General features: G+C 43.5%; 1 protein-coding gene and 1 pseudogene across 2 annotated transcripts; both read right to left on the reverse strand.

Moving 5' to 3' along the window:
• Positions 1-2,070: 2,070 nt before the first annotated feature.
• On the reverse strand, positions 2,071-19,356 carry LOC121578052 (ubiquitin-conjugating enzyme E2 R2). 2 transcript variants are annotated; one of them, XM_041892128.2, is made up of 6 exons: positions 19,035-19,356; positions 17,896-18,085; positions 14,783-14,869; positions 14,579-14,676; positions 13,551-13,685; positions 2,071-5,207 (listed from the first exon to the last, which is right to left on the reverse strand). In XM_041892128.2, the coding sequence occupies exons 2-6, from the start codon at positions 18,070-18,072 to the stop codon at positions 4,913-4,915; spliced, it is 792 nt and encodes a 263-aa protein (XP_041748062.1). In that variant the 5' UTR covers positions 18,073-18,085; positions 19,035-19,356; the 3' UTR covers positions 2,071-4,912. The 2 variants fall into 2 exon arrangements, with proteins under 2 accessions (XP_041748062.1, XP_041748061.1); XM_041892127.2 differs by having other exon boundaries at positions 18,731-19,356.
• LOC121578845 lies at positions 4,336-4,496 on the reverse strand (annotated as a pseudogene).
• Positions 19,357-19,362: the final 6 nt, after the last annotated feature.

Genomic DNA, 19,362 nt, shown 5'->3' on the forward strand with positions numbered 1-19,362 from the left:
TAAATTGAGTCTCAGCTTTACGTACATAATAATACAAAATGCTTTGAGACCAGGTTGGTGAAGAATGTATTTATCGCATGGGTCTTTCCCTTCTTTATCTGATGCAAATTAATCAAAACTTCCTCCAGCCTTGCCGTCTCAAGGATCCTGTTGAAAACCTATTTAAAGCAGCCAGTCAAGACTCGGCTCTGCAGTCTACTCTACAAACTGGTATCAGCAACTAAACTTTTGTCTCAGTGGCATAGTATTCATGCAGGTGATGATGATGAGGGTGTTTATGCCATGCTTCTCTCTGCTCTTCTCCTTCTCTCTCTCCTCCCTCCTGTGATCTCTCATGTGGTGGAGATGTTCAGTGACGTTTCAGAGTGTCAGGGGTTCTTCATGGAGGAGATGACTCCAAATATCTCAGGTATTTTGGTTGATGGGAACGTCCTGGACCAGAACCGCTTCATGCCAATTTGCAAGTTGTACAAGAACAACTACAGGTATGCAACCCTCTACGACACCAAAAAATTGATCCCTGTGTTCTCAGCCTACACCTTCACTGGTGCTATTAAAAGGCAGACCAAAAGTACCATGGATGATAGAACCCCAGCTTGACGGGGGAAACAACGAGACAATGAGTCTGGAGTCAGAATTTGTAAATTACACACACCAGGCAGTGAACAAGGACTATAGGAACTCACCGAATACAACTGGGGTGAACAGAGGTCACCTGTTCCCAAATTTGCACACGTCTGACAACAACACCAAGATTTCCCGAGTGGCGCAGTGGTCTAAGGCACTGCATCGCAGTACTAGCTGTGCCACTAGAGATCCTGGTTCGAATCCAGGCTCTGTCGTAGCCGGCCGTGACCGGGAGACCCATGGGGCGGCGCACAATTGGCCCATCGTCATCCAGGGTAGGGGAGGGAATGGCCGGCAGGGATGTAGCTCAGTTGGTAGAGCATGGCGTTTGCAACACCAGGGTTGTGGGTTCGATTCCCACAGGGGGCCAGTATGAAAAAATAAAAAGAGAGTGAACATCCCGTCTCTCCTGTGGACTGCCTACTGTTGTTTCAATAGCAAGGTGGGACAGACTGGACAGTGGATGTCTGAACGACAGGGAGGAACCCCATAAAAAAGACTTGCCCCCGAAAACCCTGGCAGAGCTGCATGACATGCTGAACTCATTCTACCCAGGTGGTGTCCGGCTGTTTCCAGAGCACTGTCCGAGAGATTTTATGTCTGAGGACAGGGGACTTAAAAACCTTGAAGACTGTGAGTGTCTCTCTGCCTCCCCCTCCCGCCACTACCAGCATTGTTACTACTGCTCACTCTCGCGGACATCTGGGGTTCAAAGATCATCCCCTGCCTGCTCTTTGTTTGTGGGTCCTGGTGATGATGTGGTCCGCATTGTAAGCATAGAAATGTTTCTCATTTGACCTGTGCTTGAGTGAAGTTAATCAACCTCATTCAGAAATTATTTAAATATTTTCTTTAACATCAAGAGTATTTTAAATGCCAAGACGATCATCCAACTTTGTCTATGCAATGGAATTTGGTTTTAAATGTATATTTTTGGGGGGGTTCTAAATGTATATTCCGATACACCAACACCAATTAAATGTTTTCTTGTGAATGTGTAGTTAACATGGTTTGACTCATTTGATCGATCAGGGTAATGCCATTTTTTAAACGTCAGAAATTGTATCACTACATTATGAAGTAATAGATCTTAATAAAGTAATAAATAAATAAAAAATGGGCAGTTTTGTGTGGTAGATCCAGTGAGAAACGTGGGCGTTTTGATACTTCCAAGATGAGGATACCTTAATTAACTTGTTCCAACCTGTTTATGTCAAATCAATGTTTACTATGTAGTGGAACCCTTGCGTTCACCTATACAATTGTGTTGGATCTGTTATTATAGTTCAAGGAAGAAATATGCACATGAAAACTACAGGGCCTCTCTTTTCTACAACTTACTGCTTTTCAAAATGATTTGTCATTGTCATACTTTAAGAAATGGGAGAACCAAAGTACAGCAGCTGCTTTCTAAGAAACAGAAATGAGTTTCAGACAATTCTGTCCATTCAACAACATTTTTATAATATAAATTTTATAAGTGACATTTGCATCCTCACAACACAATAGGAAGAGGAAATTAAATGAAACAAACTACAAAACAAAAGGAGGACTGCATCGTCCATATCACTGGCTGTGGGAACAGTTGACAATTGTTATTCTTTGTCCAAATGTGACCATTTTCAGCCTCAGAGGGAAAAGCTCCTCAAAACACTAGTACACACACTTCGCAATAGTGCGATTCTGACAGCTTAGCATGTGGTCCTTCTAATCAAGTGTCATTTTGGCCTACGATTCAGAACCAGGTAAACGCTGTTCCAACTGCCTCCTCCTAGTCAATACGCAGAAGGCAAAGGTCAGTGAGAATGAGAACGATGCATCTCAATACTCAATGGCTTCCTTCCAAGTGGAAATGTATCCAATCCTTTCACCTATCAGTGATCATGAAGAAAAGGGGGTGAAGAGAGGAAGCCATTTTAGAGTATTGAGACACGGTTCACCCCGGTCGTTGACATCATATCCCTGAACGTCCAGTGGCTGAGGAGAAGAACAATCCATTTGTGATCCATCAGTCAACTCATTTTTTGACTTGAAGCCAGCCCCAGATCAACAGAGCAAGGGAGGAGAAAAGTTATTGTTTTGATTCTGTTAGTCTTCCTCAGACTGATTTGTCAAGTTTCTCCCTTATAGTTCTTAAAAACAGGACATACTTCACACATCCATAACTGACTGATGGTTGTAGCGTTACTGGAAGTGGTCATGAAACATTTCCTTGGCATACAATCCAGGCCAGCACCTACATGTGAGTGCAAGGTGTAACAGGTGTTCCATTGAACGGGGTAATGGTAAAACACACACGCACAGAAACACGTGAAAGCTGCAGGCCTAATGAGCACAGTTGATGGGTTGACTTGACTGTGATGTCACCTCACTTACACAACTTAAGCATTGCTACATAGGGCCTATGCTGTTCTTCAGCCCAAGTATTTGCAGAGGAGTTCCAAGAAGCATAATTTTTCACTCAGAAAATGCAATGGTGCTCCATGTGTAACTCTGAATCACAAATGCAGCATGTGCTCTGTCACAGCTTAGCAAAATCTACTTTCCTGGCTGATACATGTTGTTGATGACTAAATGTGCTCTTTTAGCTATATGTGCTAACTAACAAACAATGGCTAATGCCTTTTGGCATGTGTAAATAGTTTATTAAAATACAGAACACCACTTATTCAACTTCACTTTCCATTTTGACCACCTGACTGGCTTGCATACTAGAATTCCAGGAGTTTGCGCCAATTCCAAGAAAGCATATCAAGCATACGATGAGACTGGTCTAGTTTAGTTTTGTGAAGCATGGCCAACAGAACAGGGCAACACAGAAAGAACAAAGATAAGGAAACCCTGAAAGGAGGTTGGAGGGAAAAAAGGTAGAGGAGACATGTGGATCGATAGTGTTGTTGGAGATTTGAAGTTCCCTCTGTAAACACATACAACACCTGGAAGAATAAAAACACATCCATCAAAACAATACCAAGCTCAAGCTGAGGAGCAGTTTGAGTGTGAGCCCTCTCCAGGGATATAGTAGTAAAGAAATAAGGTGGGTAAACGCTGAATAGGTGCCAACAACGCTTTTCACAACATATAGAGGTGCGTAGACGGCGTTAAGGTGCGTTTATCCTCCACTACATCCCTAGTTCTCTCCCAGTGAGAGTCTATGGAGGCCCTGAGGTTTGGAAGTAGGGAAAGAATAGACGGATGGAGAGAGGGAAGGAGGGAGAGGAAGATGTAACACTCCTCTGGTTCTGTGTCCTAGACAGCACATCCTCTCAGTGCCCCATAAAGGCTCATAGTCATAAAGGAACATCGTAGCATAACGTTTTGCTACGGAAAACAAAAATGAGCATTTCTTACTGGACAATTGAAGATGGTAGTCCATCCCTGTTTCAGTCCATTTTGGTACCTAATGAACACCCCCCAGCTTTGGAGGGGTCAGAGTTCAGAGGTGAAACAGGAGGTGTGGTGTGAAGGCGTGGTCGGTCAGGGGGACAAAAAACAAAATGAAAGATTACCAGGGTATGAAGAGGCCAAGAGGGGACCAAGTTCGGTGAGTTTGGTTTGAAAAAGAAAAATTTAAGCCCGGAACATTCTTATAACAAATACATCTAGTGACATGACAAAACACAGACAGTTGTTGGACATACACAAAAGCAACCGCACCCAAAATTGTAATGCAACACAAACAACACATTTCATTTAGCAGCATCTTTTTTTGTGTGCTCCGTTCCCGGAGGCACTGCAATAACAGGTGGTTCCGTAGAGCAGACAGAGTAAGACCATTTTCCATCTCCCCGTTCTAAAATTCTGTTCAGATATTAAACTGACAAGAACAGATACTACACTTGATCTTAGCCTAAAGGCAGAGATTATCTGCACATTTTGCAACAAAACAAGCTCCCGTGGGCTCGGATGTTTGTTTGTGTTTATGTTCACCAACTGTCTTCTATCAAGCTATCAGACCAGGGAGGCAGGCTTTGAATATGTGACCATCGAATAAGGAAACCAAAAGCATGCGGTAAAGTCAAATTTCAAAAGGAGAAATAAATAAAAAATATCATTTAACTATACAAATTATATTCGCTGAGATATTCGCTTTTTTTGTGGTTGTAGACACCTTTAATTGGAATCCACTCAAATTGAGGAGTCCTAGTTGTCCAGTTATTATTTTGCTATTAATGCACCAGAAGATGTGTATTTTAGGGGATGTTCTAAGCTTAACAGGATCAGAAGGGAGGCTAGGATAGGACGTAGCAGGGTGTAAGGCGTCAATTTGGGGCGTCCATCATCATCAAGAGTCCTCGTTCCCAGAATCCTCCTGGTCATCGTCATAGCAGCGAGTAGTGACGCCTCCTTCTCCTCCGCTGGTCCCACCTGCCTCTCCTCCTGACTCCATGTCATTCTCTTCCTCATCTTCATCATCTTCTTCCTCCTCCTCCATGTCATCGTCGTAGAGATCGTCGTAGAGCAGGTCTGAGCTGCTGTCCTGGGAGGGAACCCGGGTCTGGACGCAGTACTCTGCCAGCGTGGTGGGAACCTTGACACCGTCGCGCTCCGCCTCTGCCACTGTGGACACCACCTGCTTCCTGTGGGAGGGGAAGAGGAGTCATAAAGGTCTCACTCACTGTGTATGTGTGTGTGTGTGTGTGTGTGCGTGCGTGCGTGCGTGCATGCGTGTGTGGTAGGGCTGTCCCCGACTAAAAACAATCTTGGTCGACCGAGAGTCGTCCTGTTCTTTCGACCAATCGATTGGTCGAAAGGTTTAAACTTAGACAGACACACCCTATGTGTTTGAATAAAACCAACTACATATGCACTGAGCTTGTCTGATGCTTTAAGCACAATTAAGACACAAATGACTCAAAGGGCCTGATGGTCACACTGTGTTAAAAAGATGACAGCGAGTGCCTGTGTGACTGGTGCATGTTGTCTCGCTCTCCTCCCTACTGCAGTGAAAAGGCACCACAGCACAGCAAGTGTTTATTGCGCTGTCCTGCTGAAGCTGCAACATAATTTCAGCCATTTCGTTTCTTACTTGTTTCTGACTGAAAAGTTTGTTTAGGAACAACATTCCCTATTCCCGCAACCCTTGCTTTCTTTATGTGAAACATGCAAGCGTCGCATGCATGTGACCAATAGGGCCTGACCTATAGCCTACCACTTTCACATCAAGCTAAATGGATGCGGAGGACATTATTTTTTTATTTAAACAGGCAAATGTTTACTGGTTGCTCAGGAGTGAAAAGGGGAGACATTTGACTTAGTTGTGGAAACTATTGGAGCTCTAGAAAAAGGGAGGGTATAGGAGCAAGCGTTGCGTGAGTATTGTGTGTGCCAATCAGTTACTGTTAGAGTACAATATTATTACTTTTTCCTGACCATTTGGAAGTGTAAACACTAAACAAATAACTGTACCAGAGAGAGTATGTTCTAAAAATATATATATATATATATATATATATATATATATATATATATATATACACACACACAGTGGGGAGAACAAGTATTTGATACACTGCCGATTTTGCAGGTTTTCCTACTTACAAAGCATGTAGAGGTCTGTAATTTTTATCATAGGTACACTTCAACTGTGAGAGACGGAATCTAAAACAAAAATCCAGAAAATCACATTGTATGATTTTAAAGTAATTAATTTGCATTTTATTGCATGACATAAGTATTTGATCACCTACCAACCAGTAAGAATTCCGGCTCTCACAGATCTGTTAGTTTTTGTTTAAGAAGCCCTCCTGTTCTCTACTCATTACCTGTATTAACTGCACCTGTTTGAACTTGTTACCTGTATAAAAGACACCTGTCCACACACTCAATCAAACAGACTCCAACCTCTCCACAATGGCCAAGACCAGAGAGCTGTGTAAGGACATCAGGGATAAAATTGTAGACCTGCACAAGGCTGGGATGGGCTACAGGACAATAGGCAAGCAGCTTGGTGAGAAGGCAACAACTGTTGGCCCAATTATTAGAAAATGGAAGAAGCTCAAGATGACGGTCAATCACCCTCGGTCTGGGGCTCCATCCAAGATCTCACCTCGTGGGGCATCAATGATCATGAGGAAGGTGAGGGATCAGCCCAGAACTACACGGCAGGACCTGGTCAATGACCTGAAGAGAGCTGGGACCACAGTCTCAAAGAAAACCATTAGTAACACACTACGCCGTCATGGATTAAAATCCTGCAGCGCACGCAAGGTCCCCCTGCTCAAGCCAGCGCATGTCCAGGCCCGTCTGAAGTTTGCCAATGACCATCTGGATGATCCAGAGGAGGAATGGGAGAAGGTCATGTGGTCTGATGAGACAAAAATATAGCTTTTGGTCTAAACTCCACTCGCCGTGTTTGGAGGAAGAAGAAGGATGAGTACAACCCCAAGAACACCATCCCAACCGTGAAGCATGGAGGTGGAAACATCATTCTTTGGGGATGCTTTTCTGCAAAAGGGACAGGACGACTGCACCGTATTGAGGGGAGGATGGATGTGGCCATGTATCGCGAGATCTTGGCCAACAACCTCCTTCCCTCAGTAAGAGCATTGAAGATGGGTCGTGGCTGGGTCTTCCAGCATGACAACGACCCGAAACACACAGCCAGGGCAACTAAGGAGTGGCTCCGTAAGAAGCATCTCAAGGTCCTGGAGTGGCCTAGCCAGTCTCCAGACCTGAACCCAATAGAACATCTTTGGAGGGGAGCTGAAAGGTGCGACAGCCCCCGAAACCTGAAGGATCTGGAGAAGGTCTGTATGGAGGAGTGGGCCAAAATCCCTGCTGCAGTGTGTGCAAACCTGGTCAAGACCTACAGGAAACGTGATGATCTCTGTAATTGCAAACAAAGGTTTCTGTACCAAATATTAAGTTCTGCTTTTCTGATGTATCAAATACTTATGTCATGCAATAAAATGCAAATTAATTACTTAAAAATCATACAATGTGATTTTCTGGATTTTTGTTTTAGATTCCGTCTCTCACAGTTGAAGTGTACCTATGATAAAAATTACAGACCTCTACATGCTTTGTAAGTAGGAAAACCTGCAAAATCGGCAGTGTATCAAATACTTGTTCTCCCCACTGTGTGTGTATATATATATACACAGTGAGGGAAAAAAGTATTTGATCCCCTGCTGATTTTGTACGTTTGCCCACTGACAAAGACATGATCAGTCTATAATTTTAATGGTAGGTTTATTTGAACAGTGAGAGACAGAATAACAACAAAAAAATCCAGAAAACGCATGTCAAAAATGTTATAAATTGATTTGTATTTTAATGAGGAAAATAAGTATTTGACCCCTCTGCAAAACATGACTTAGTACATGGTGGCAAAACCCTTGTTGGCAATCACAGAGGTCAGACGTTTCTTGTAGTTGGCCACCAGGTTTGCACACATCTCAGGAGGGATTTTGTCCCACTCCTCTTTGCAGATCTTCTCCGACCTTCAACTCCCTCCAGAGATTTTCTATGGGATTAAGGTCTGGAGACTGGCTAGGCCACTCCAGGACCTTCATGTGCTTCTTCTTGAGCCACTCCTTTGTTGCCTTGGCCGTGTGTTTTGAGTCATTGTCATGCTGGAGTACCCATCCACAACCCATTTTCAATGCCCTGGCTGAGGGAAGGAGGTTCTCACCCAAGATTTGATGGTACATGTCCCCGTCCATCGTCCCTTTGATGCGGTGAAGTTGTCCTGTCCCCTTAGCAGAAAAACACTCCCAAAGCATAATGTTTCCACTTCCATGTTTGACGGTGGGGATGGTGTTCTTGGGGTCATAGGCAGCATTCCTCCTCCTCCAAACACGGCGAGTTGAGTTGATGCCAAAGAGCTCGATTTTGGTCTCATCTGACCACAACACTTTCACCCAGTTCTCCTCTGAATCATTCAGATGTTCATTGGCAAACTTCAGACGGGCCTGTATATGTGCTTTCTTGAGCAGGGGGACCTTGCGGGCGCTGCAGGATTTCAGTCCTTCACGGCGTAGTGTGTTACCAATTGTTTTCTTGGTGACTATGGTCCCAGCTGCCTTGAGATCATTGACAAGATCCTCCCGTGTAGTTCTGGGCTGATTCCTCACCGTTCTCATGATCATTGCAACTCCACGAGGTGAGATCTTGCATGGAACCCCACGCCGAGGGAGATTGACAGTTATTTTGTGTTTCTTCCATTTGCGAATAATCGCACCAACTGTTGTCACCTTCTCACCAAGCTGCTTGGTGATGGTCTTGTTGCCCATTCCAGCCGTGTGTAGGTCTACAATCTTGTCCCTGACATCCTTGGAGAGCTCTTTGGTCTTGGCCATGGTGGAGAGTTTGGAATCTGATTGATTGATTGCTTCTGTGGACAGGTGTCTTTTATACAGGTAACAAACTGAGATTAGGAGCACTCCCTTTATGAGTGTGCTCCTAATCTCAGTTTGTTACCTGTATAAAAGACACCTGGGAGCCAGAAATCTTTCTGATTGAGAGGGGGTCAGATACTTATTTCCCTCATTAAAATGCAAATCAATTTAACATTTTTAACATGCGTTTTTCTGGTATTTTTTGTTGTTATTCTGTCTCTCACTGTTTAAATAAACCTACCATTGAAATGATAGACTGATCATTTCTTTGTCAGTGGGCAAACGTACAAAATCAGCAAGGGATCAAATACTTTTTCCCCCTCACTGTATATATATACACACACATACACACACACAGTTGAAGTCGGAAGTTTACATACACCTTAGCCAAATACATTTAAAAACTCAGTTTTTCACAATTCCTGACATTTAATCCTAGTAAAAAATGTCTTAGGTCAGTTAGGATCACCACTTTATTTAAGAATGTGAAATGTCAGAATAATAGTAGAGAGAATGATTTCTTTCAGCTTTTATTTCTTTCATCATATTCCCAGTGGATCAGAAGTTTACATACACTCAATTAGTATTTGGTAGCATTGCCTTTAAATTGTTCACTTGCGTCAAACGTTTCAGGTAGCCATTTTGCCACAACTTTGGAAGTATGCTTGGGGTCATTGTCCATTTGGAAGACCCATTTGCGACCAAGCTTTAACTTCCTGACTGATGTCTTGAGATGTTGCTTCAATATATCCACATAATTTTCCTTCCTCATGATGCCATCTATTTTGTGAAGTACACCAGTCCCTCCTGCAGCAAAGCACCCCCACAGCATGATGCTGCCACCCCCGTGCTTCACGGTTAGGATGGTGTTCTTCGGCTTGCAAGTGTCCCCCTTTTTCCTCCAAACATAACGATGGTCATTATGGCCAAACAGTTCTATTTTTGTTTCATCAGACCAGAGGACATTTCTCCAAAAAGTATGATCTTTGTCCCCATGTGCAGTTGCAAACCGTAGTCTGTCTTTTTAATGGCGGATTTGGAGCAGTGGCTTCTTCCTTGCTGAGCGGCCTTTCAGGTTATGTCGATATAGGACTCGTTTTACTGTGGATATAGATACTTTTGTACCTGTTTCCTCCAGCATCTTCACAAGGTCTTTTGCTGTTGTTCTGGGATTGATTTGCACTTTTCGCACCAAAGTACGTTCAACTCTAGGAGACAGAACACGGCTTCCTTCCTGAGCGGTATGATGTCTGCGTGGTCCCATGGTGTTTATACTTGCTTACTATTGTTTGTACAGATGAACGTGGTACCTTCAGGCGTTTGGAAATTGCTCCAAACATTTTTTCTGAGGTCTTGGCTGATTTATTTTGATTTTCCCATGATGTCAAGCAAAGAGGCACTGAGTTTGAAGGTAGGCCTTGAAATACACTGCTCAAAAAAATAAAGGGAACACTTAAACAACACAATGTAACTCCAAGTCAATCACACTACTGTGAAATCAAACTGTCCACTTAGGAAGCAACACTGATTGACAATAAATTTCACATGCTGTTGTGCAAATGGAATAGACAAAAGGTGGAAATTATAGGCAATTAGCAAGACACCCCCAATAAAGGACTGGTTTTGCAGGTGGTGACCACAGACCTCTTCTCAGTTCCTATGCTTCCTTGCTGATGTTTTGGTCACTTTTGAATGCTGGTGGTGCTTTCACTCTAGTGGTAGCATGAGACGGAGTCTACAACCCACACAAGTGGCTCAGGTAGTGCAGCTCATCCAGGATGGCACATCAATGCGAGCTGTGGCAAGAAGGTTTGCTGTGTCTGTCAGCGTAGTGTCCAGAGCATGGAGGCGCTACCAGGAGACAGTCCAGTACATCAGGAGACGTGGAGGAGGCCGTAGGAGGGCAACAACCCAGCAGCAGGACTGCTACCTCCGCCTTTGTGCAAGGAGGAGCAGGAGGAGCACTGCCAGAGCCCTGCAAAATGACCTCCAGCAGGCCACAAATGTGTATGTGTCTGCTCAAACGGTCAGAAACAGACTCCATGAGGGTGGTATGAGGGCCCGACGTCCACAGGTGGGGGTTGTGCTTACAGCCCAACACCGTGCAGGACGTTTGGCATTTGCCAGAGAACACCAAGATTGGCAAATTCGCCACTGGCGCCCTGTGCTCTTCACAGATGAAAGCAGGTTCACACTGAGCACGTGACAGACGTGACAGAGTCTGGAGACGCCCGTGGAGAACGTTCTGCTGCCTGCAACATCCTCCAGCATGACCGGTTTGGCGGTGGGTCAGTCATGGTGTGGGGTTGCATTTCTTTGGGGGGCCGCACAGCCCTCCATGTGCTCGCCAGAGTTAGCCTGACTGCCATTAGGTACCGAGATGAGATCCTCAGACCCCTTGTGAGACCATATGCTGGTGCGGTTGGCCCTGGGTTCCTCCTAATGCAAGACAATGCTAGACCTCATGTGGCTGGAGTGTGTCAGCAGTTCCTGCAAGAGGAAGGCATTGATGCTATGGACTGGCCCGCCTGTTCCCCAGACCTGAATCCAATTGAGCACATCTGGGACATCATGTCTCGCTCCATCCACCAACGCCACGTTGCACCACAGACTGTCCAGGAGTTGGCAGATGCTTTAGTCCAGGTCTGGGAGGAGATCCCTCATCAGGAGCATGCCCAGGCGTTGTAGGGAGGTCATACAGGCACGTGGAGGCCACACACACTACTGAGCCTCATTTTTACTTGTTTTAAGGACATTACATCAAAGTTGGATCAGCCTGTAGTGTGGTTTTCCACTTTAATTTTGAGGGTGACTCCAAATCCAGACCTCCATGGGTTGATAAATTTGATTTCCATTGATAATTTGTGTGTGATTTTGTTGTCAGCACATTCAACTATGTAAAGAAAAAAGTATTTAATAAGATTATTTCATTCATTCAGATCTAGAATGTGTTCTTTTAGTGTTCATTTTATTTTTTTTGAGCAGTGTACATCCACAGGTACACCTCCAATTGACTCAAATGATGTCAATTAGCCTATCAGAAGCGTCTAAAGCCATGACATTATTTTCTGGAATTTTCCAAGCTGTTTAAAGGCACAGCCAACTTAATGTATGTAAACTTCTGACCCACTGGAATTGTGATACAGTGAATTATAAGTGAAATAATCTGTCTGTAAACAATTATTGGAAAAATGACTTGTGTCATGCACAAAGTACAGTAGATGTCCTAACCGACATATATATATATATATATATATATATATAGCCTTTACTACAGCAGACTAAAAACAGTTGCATGCATTCGTGAAGTGCAGATTATTTATTGTTTAGGCTAATTATTCAAAGCTCCCTTTGTTATTTAATTGTAAAACTAAAATGCTTGATTTCATTTCAAAGCATGAATGTCTCATATGCTGTGTGATGGCATGAACAAATTAATAATTGATTGATACAGTTGCCTATACATTGAAATATAGGCCTAAGTAAGTTATGGTAATAAGACTAAACAGGACGCGCTCTTAGGCCTACAGCTCGATGGTGGTTATACAAGGCTACTATACAAAGCCTACTAATGATAACGACAATACTTATTATTATAATGATGATCATAATAGTAATTGTAATAATAACAATAAGAAGGAGACCAAGAAAAAGGAGGGTATAGGAGCGAGAGCTGTGTGCATATTATTTGTTACAAACAGGTGCTGTTAGACTACAGTATTATTTTTCTGCCTGTTTGGAACGGTGTAAACATTAAATAAATTATAAGTAATACCAGTCTGTTCTAACGGAAAGAAATTGTAAAGCCTTTATTACATTATAGCAATGATTAAAAACAGCCGAATCTGTGAAATTGCTTTATCCGACATTTTGCCTTTGCATGAGGCTTGGTGTTCACGGAATCATTAGGCTATTAAACAAACAGGCAACAGAAGCAAGATCTGTCTTATTTCTGTAGATATATGGATGATTTATAAAGCCAGGCACACACATTTAACAGTTAGGCTATTGATTATAGACCTAATTAAGTTGCGGTTTCTTTCCTCTCTCCTCAATTTTCTTAGATAATTAGGCTAAGGCAAGGGCTGTTTCCTCGTCTCTGCTGCTGCTGCCTCCGCCGCATTGTTCTCAAACCCAATATACTGGTTAACATTGCTATAATGCACATAGCAACATAGGGAACAAAATATTATGTTTCAGAACCGCAGACAGTGCAGGAGAAAGCGCATGTTATAAAATAATATTAGATTTTTTAGTGTTGCACCGTTATTCTTACATAATATAACCATATACAATTTCAGTATCACGTCTTAGAGTGATGGACTGTGCCATCCCCACAGCCTCCACAATGGATTAGTCCACTGAGACAGCCGCAAATCAGACAGGTGTCTTATGCACCATGAAAAAAATTGAAATAATTGCGACTGCTCGACTAAAGAAATCTAGGTCGACCAACAGCCTATCGACCAAACAATCGACTAGTTGACTAAATGGGGTCAGCACTAGTGTGTGGGTAGGCCAACTTGTTTCTTGTGAAAAGGGTAATCAATGGTTGGGTTAGTATGCTTGTGTTCTTCCTACCTGATAATCTCTGAGTATTCCTTGTCCTTGCCCTTGCTGTCCCTCCACTTGCGGAACATAACGGAGGCGTCCACGTTGGCCGGTGAGAAGGTGTTGGGCTCATTCAGCAGAGAGATCACACTCAGCAAAATGGTCCTGTACACACACAGGTTAATAATCTGACGTTATGTCCTCTAAAACATATCCATTACCTGACTATTACCTTTACAGTGTATCGTTTACCTTAGCTTACCTTCTAAGTAACGTGGCCTTCATTTCCTTGAGTGGGTGAGTTATCTGACCTGACATCCTCTGAGAGCAGTGTTACCTCACCATCCCCCCGTGTGGCTCCATTAGATGCTACTTCCTCTCTGGGTGGTTGGTTAAACACACACTCAGAACTTTCAACCTGCCCCGGGGGTTGAGGAAGTGTCTCACCGACTGCCATGTGTCATCTTTTGACACTTTTACTGCTGTTAGGGTCTGTGTCTTTCCTGAGCTCTGCATTTAAAAAATGTGACACGCATTTGAGCAGTTTTGATGACACTCCATATTGTCTTTTTGTCTCCCCCAAATATTTGGTAGGTTGTGATGTCAATGGCTCTTTCTTTCTGTAATCCAGTTTCACTTGTATCAACTTATATTGTAAATGTTGATTGTCTTTTTGTGGAAAAGTGTTAAAAATGGGTAAACGTAAAATCTAATTGTATTTGTCACATGCGCCGAATACAACTGGTGTAGACTTTACCGTGAAATGCTTGCTTACGAGTCCTTCCCAATGATGCAGAGTTTTAAAATAAAATAGTAACACAAATACACACGAATGGAGCACCAATGAAGTGAGCTAGACCAACCTACATCAAATACATCTAATCAATTATTTCAAATATGTAAAAACACTTATTGGTTTATAGCTTGACCCGCGTGCAAGGTGGGGGGAGTTTTTACTTTTGGGACTATGCCATTGGTTCTGTTGTTCCATTGAGCTAAATGAAGCAAACCTCAAGTATTTATATGTGTTGAACCAGGTTTGGAGCTAGGTGAGGTACCTGACATTCTGAGTGGGGTTCCACCTCTCTGAGGGGAGCTCCCCGCTCTGGGGGTCGTCGACGGGAGGGTGAAGGATGGAGATGCACACGTCGCCGTTCTGTTGGAACACAACGACCAGTCAATAACTTCTGGATGGAGAAAACTCTCCAAATATGTTTGGATTCATATACATTGGGAATACATTAACTAGGCTTAACTCTTACCTCGTAGATGTTGGGATGCCACATCTTGGTGAGAAAACGGAAGGTCGGAGGGGAGTAGGGGTAGTCAATGGGGAACTTGATGTGAGACTGACAGAGAGACACAGAAATGGGCATCAGCTTCAAACATTTAATTTATTTGACAGACAAATAACCCTGACAATTACAGTTAGATACAATTCTGCATGAGAATGATCCTGGTTTGTAGGTCATTTTAGTGTGTATGAGTTACTGGGTGCCAAGTGTGTGTGTGCCTGCACGTGTACATGCACAGAAGTACGTGCATGCATGTGTGACTAAATGTATTTCTCTATCGCTACCTCACACCTCTCTAAAATAATTGTGCCGATTCAGCAAAATCCAAATCACACAGAGCTTGTTACAGTGGGGAAAAAAAGTATTTAGTCAGCCACCAATTGTGCAAGTTCTCCCACTTAAAAAGATGAGAGAGGCCTGTAATTTTCATCATAGGTACACGTCAACTATGACAGACAAATTGAGGAAAAAAATTCCAGAAAATCACATAGTAGGATTTTTTATGAATTTATTTGCAAATTATGGTGGAAAATAAGTATTTGGTCACCTACAAACAAGCAAGATTTCTGGCTCTCACAGACCTCTAACTTCTTCTTTAAGAGGCTCCTCTGTCCTCCACTCGTTACCTGTATTAATGGCACCTGTTTGAACTTGTTATCAGTATAAAAGACACCTGCCCACAAGCTCAAACAGTCACACTCCAAACTCCACTATGGCCAAGACCAAAGAGCTGTCAAAGGACACCAGAAACAATATTGTAGACCTGCACCAGGCTGGGAAGACTGAATCTGCAATAGGTAAGCAGCTTGGTTTGAAGAAATCAACTGTGGGAGCAATTATTAGGAAATGGAAGGCATACAAGACCACTGATAATCTCCCTCGATCTGGGGCTCCACGAAAGATCTCACCCCGTGGAGTCAAAATGATCACAAGACCGGTGAGCAAAAATCCCAGAACCACACGGGGGGGACCTAGTGAATGACCTGCAGAGAGCTGGGACCAAAGTAACAAAGCCTACCATCAGTAACACACTACGCCGCCAGGGACTTAAATCCTGCAGTGCCAGACGTGTCCCCCTGCTTAAGCCAGTACATGTCCAGGCCCGTGCTAGAGTGCATTTGGATGATCCAGAAGAGGATTGGGAGAATGTCATATGGTCAGATGAAACCAAAATATAACTTTTTGGTAAAAACTCAACTCGTCGTGTTTGGAGGACAAAGAATGCTGAGTTGCATCCAAAGAACACCATACCTACTGTGAAGCATGGGGGGTGGAAACATCATGCTTTGGGGCTGTTTTTCTGCAAAGGGACCAGGACGACTGATTCGTGTAAAGGAAAGAATGAATGGGGCCATGTATCGTGAGATTTTGAGTGAAAACCTCCTTCCATCAGCAAGGGCATTGAAGATGAAACGTGGCTGGGTCTTTCAGTATGACAATGATCCCAAACACACCGCCCGGGCAACGAAGGAGTGGCTTCGTAAGAAGCATTTCAAGGTCCTGGAATGGCCTAGCCAGTCTCCAGATCTCAACCCCATAGAAAATCTTTGGAGGGAGTTGAAAGTCCGTGTTGGCCAGCGACAGCCCCAAAACATCACTGCTCTAGAGGAGATCTGCATGGAGGAATGGGCCAAAATACCAGCAACAGTGTGTGAAAACCTTGTGAAGACTTACAGAAAACGTTTGACCTGTGTCATTGCCAACAAAGGGTATATAACAAAGTATTGAGAAACTTTTGTTATTGACCAAATACTTATTTTCCACCATAATTTGCAAATAAATTCATTAAAAATCATACAATGTGATTTTCTGGAATTTTTTTCCTCATTTTGTCTGTCATAGTTGACGTGTACCTATGATGAAAATTACAGGCCTCTCTCATCTTTTTAAGTGGGAGAACTTGCACAATTGGTGGCTGACTAAATACTTTTTTTCCCCACTGTATATGTGCTAAATTCCAGGCCTGTGACATCATCACGCCATCATAGCCATTCAATTGGACACAAATATACTGCCTCTCTCCACTGTGTGTAATCCACTATATAACTGATTCCACTATCAAAATGAAACCAAAAAGAAGTGTGAGAACATTCTGTCAAGGAGCCCGAGCCCTTCGGGGAGCACTGCTCTGCTTCCACTCAGATAACATTATCACCATTTCAAAACATGCCCTGTGCAGACATGATGAGGTCAGTGAGCTTTACTTTTGATACTCTTCACTGTGCTCCCCTTTTGGATAAGTTCCCTGTACAGCGCCTAGATTTACTTTTCTAAACAGAGTACCTATAACATGTGCAAACAGTAGCTTACTTGTTATAGGCATACCCCTGCCTCAACCGCTAGCTGAAAACCTAGTCTACAAATCCAGAAAAGGTTGGAATGTGATGTCATAATGACATCATTTTATGATTGTAAACAGGATTTATGGTTGAGAAGGCATCATAACTAGATAACAGCATATTTGTGTTGTTATCTGGTAAGACCGGTTGTTATCTGGTCCGATAGCCAGACTAAAACCTGATAAATACACATTTGTGGTTGCTAAAAATACATTTACACAACTTCCTTTTACAACCAGTATACAACATGACCCTGACATCACTCACAAAATATGTTAGAATGATCATTGCATCGATGTCAATGCAATCAGTTTTGCCCAGTTGGAAGAGTCTGCATGCCCTGGCCTGGCCATGGGCACTCTCTCACCAGACTGATATGTTAATGTGGAGGACTAGCCACACTGAATAAGTTATACAGGGAAAAAGGAGAGGAGCCTCATCATGCCCTTCTCTCTCTACCTCTCACTCTCTACGCTGAGGTGCCATTTATATCTGTCCACAGCTAAAAATAGGAGTCTAGAGCATAACGATCACACTGCAAGGGGGAAAGAGGCTGGGTAGGGAGGGGGAGAGTGGGAGAAAGGAAGACTGAGAAAGAGTGACAAGGAGTGAGAGAGAAAGGAGGGAGAAACATCTGAACACGTCATACACACACGCACAAACATGTTACACAACTATGCAACAAAGCAGCGTGTTGTGCATCCCATGAATGACCCTCCTTTCCCTCCACAGTTGCCTCACCTTAAAGTAGCCTCCCTCGTACAGTGTGTTGGGGGGGCCAAAGATGGCCACCTCCCAGTTGTAAAGGTCTGACTCCTCCACCAGGCCGATGCGGAAGCCCTCCACCGGCTGCTCCTGCAGGGACTTGAGCTCCATCATCAGGGCCTTCTGGGAACTGGGAGTTGAATGGTGGGCCATGGCTATCCCACTTCTGACACCAGTCGGCACATAAAGAGGGTGAGGGGGGAATGAGGGAAAATGGAGAGAGGACAGAGGGATGTTCAGGTAACTTTAAAAAGTGTACTTCGCTCAAATTTGGGAATTTCCTCCTTGTGGGTTGGATAATTTATTTACGTTTAAATAATGGCACAACCAAATTAAACAATGCCGAGTTCACATGCCTGAACTAGGAAACTCGGAAATGTCAGACTTCAACCAGTTAGTAAGTCGGAAATTTCCGAGTTTCCTAGTTCCAACAAGCACATGAACGTTGCACAATAACTGGGCCTTGTTGGCTTACTGGCTACAATAAATACATAGGCCTGTAACAATATTAGACATGCATGTATAAGGGAGGCGGTCATGCTGGAAACTCTCCCGGGACCTAAGGAGCTATATCAACAAACAATAGTTTAACTTCGAAGAGATTTATGAATTAGGCTATTAAGGAAAAGTTGCATGCAGTTTGAGTACAGAGATGGAAATGACGAGACTGGCAAACGGCAACATATGTAATCATTAGTTACGAATTCAAAGCAGGACAAGCTCTGTATTCGTGTAGCAAAGCCTGGCGCTGTCTGCAACGATTAGGCATTTGACAACTCAAATGGATTCAAATTAATGAAACACGAATTACCTCTATCCACTCAGCGTTTGTACTATATTGTTCTGTTTCAATGGGATAAAGCGAGACGATTCTTTAGTAGCTAACTGTTGAAGTACATACACAGTCAAATCATTGGCACATAAAGTTTTGTGTTGACAGTGTTCTATCAAGCTAGTCGACAGGAACACAGTGAAACAATTGTCCTCGCGTGGTATTTTTCTTCTTTGTGCCACTGTTTGAACTTGGCGTGGGGGTAAACACAAACGTCAGGACACTATTTGAGCCATTCTTGGGTCCAAAACACTAGCGACGAATTGCTCTCGCTGACATTTACCCAGTCTCCCCTGGTTAACGTTAGCCCCCGTTTGGACAGACAGTCGCTCAGCTGACCCGCTGGTTGTTTGTTTGTTTATCTGCTCTTTTCTGGCAGCTCGAACTTCTCCCCACGTCAGCTCAACCCCCACCAAGTAACTTGAAAAAAGAAACAGCCTTCTCTCTCCACAACATTTCCTCCACCGCCAAGTCGAGAGGTCTGTAATTTATCGAGCTAACTTTCGTGGAAAAGGCAGTCCGTCGAAGCTTTGCACTTACGAACTACACTGAATTTGATCGATTTCTATTTCCACCCCATCGATGCTTCCGGCTATCATTGCGCGTGTCTG

This window comes from Coregonus clupeaformis, chromosome 12, assembly GCF_020615455.1.
Source record: "Coregonus clupeaformis isolate EN_2021a chromosome 12, ASM2061545v1, whole genome shotgun sequence".
Taxonomy (NCBI): Eukaryota; Metazoa; Chordata; class Actinopteri; order Salmoniformes; family Salmonidae; genus Coregonus; species Coregonus clupeaformis.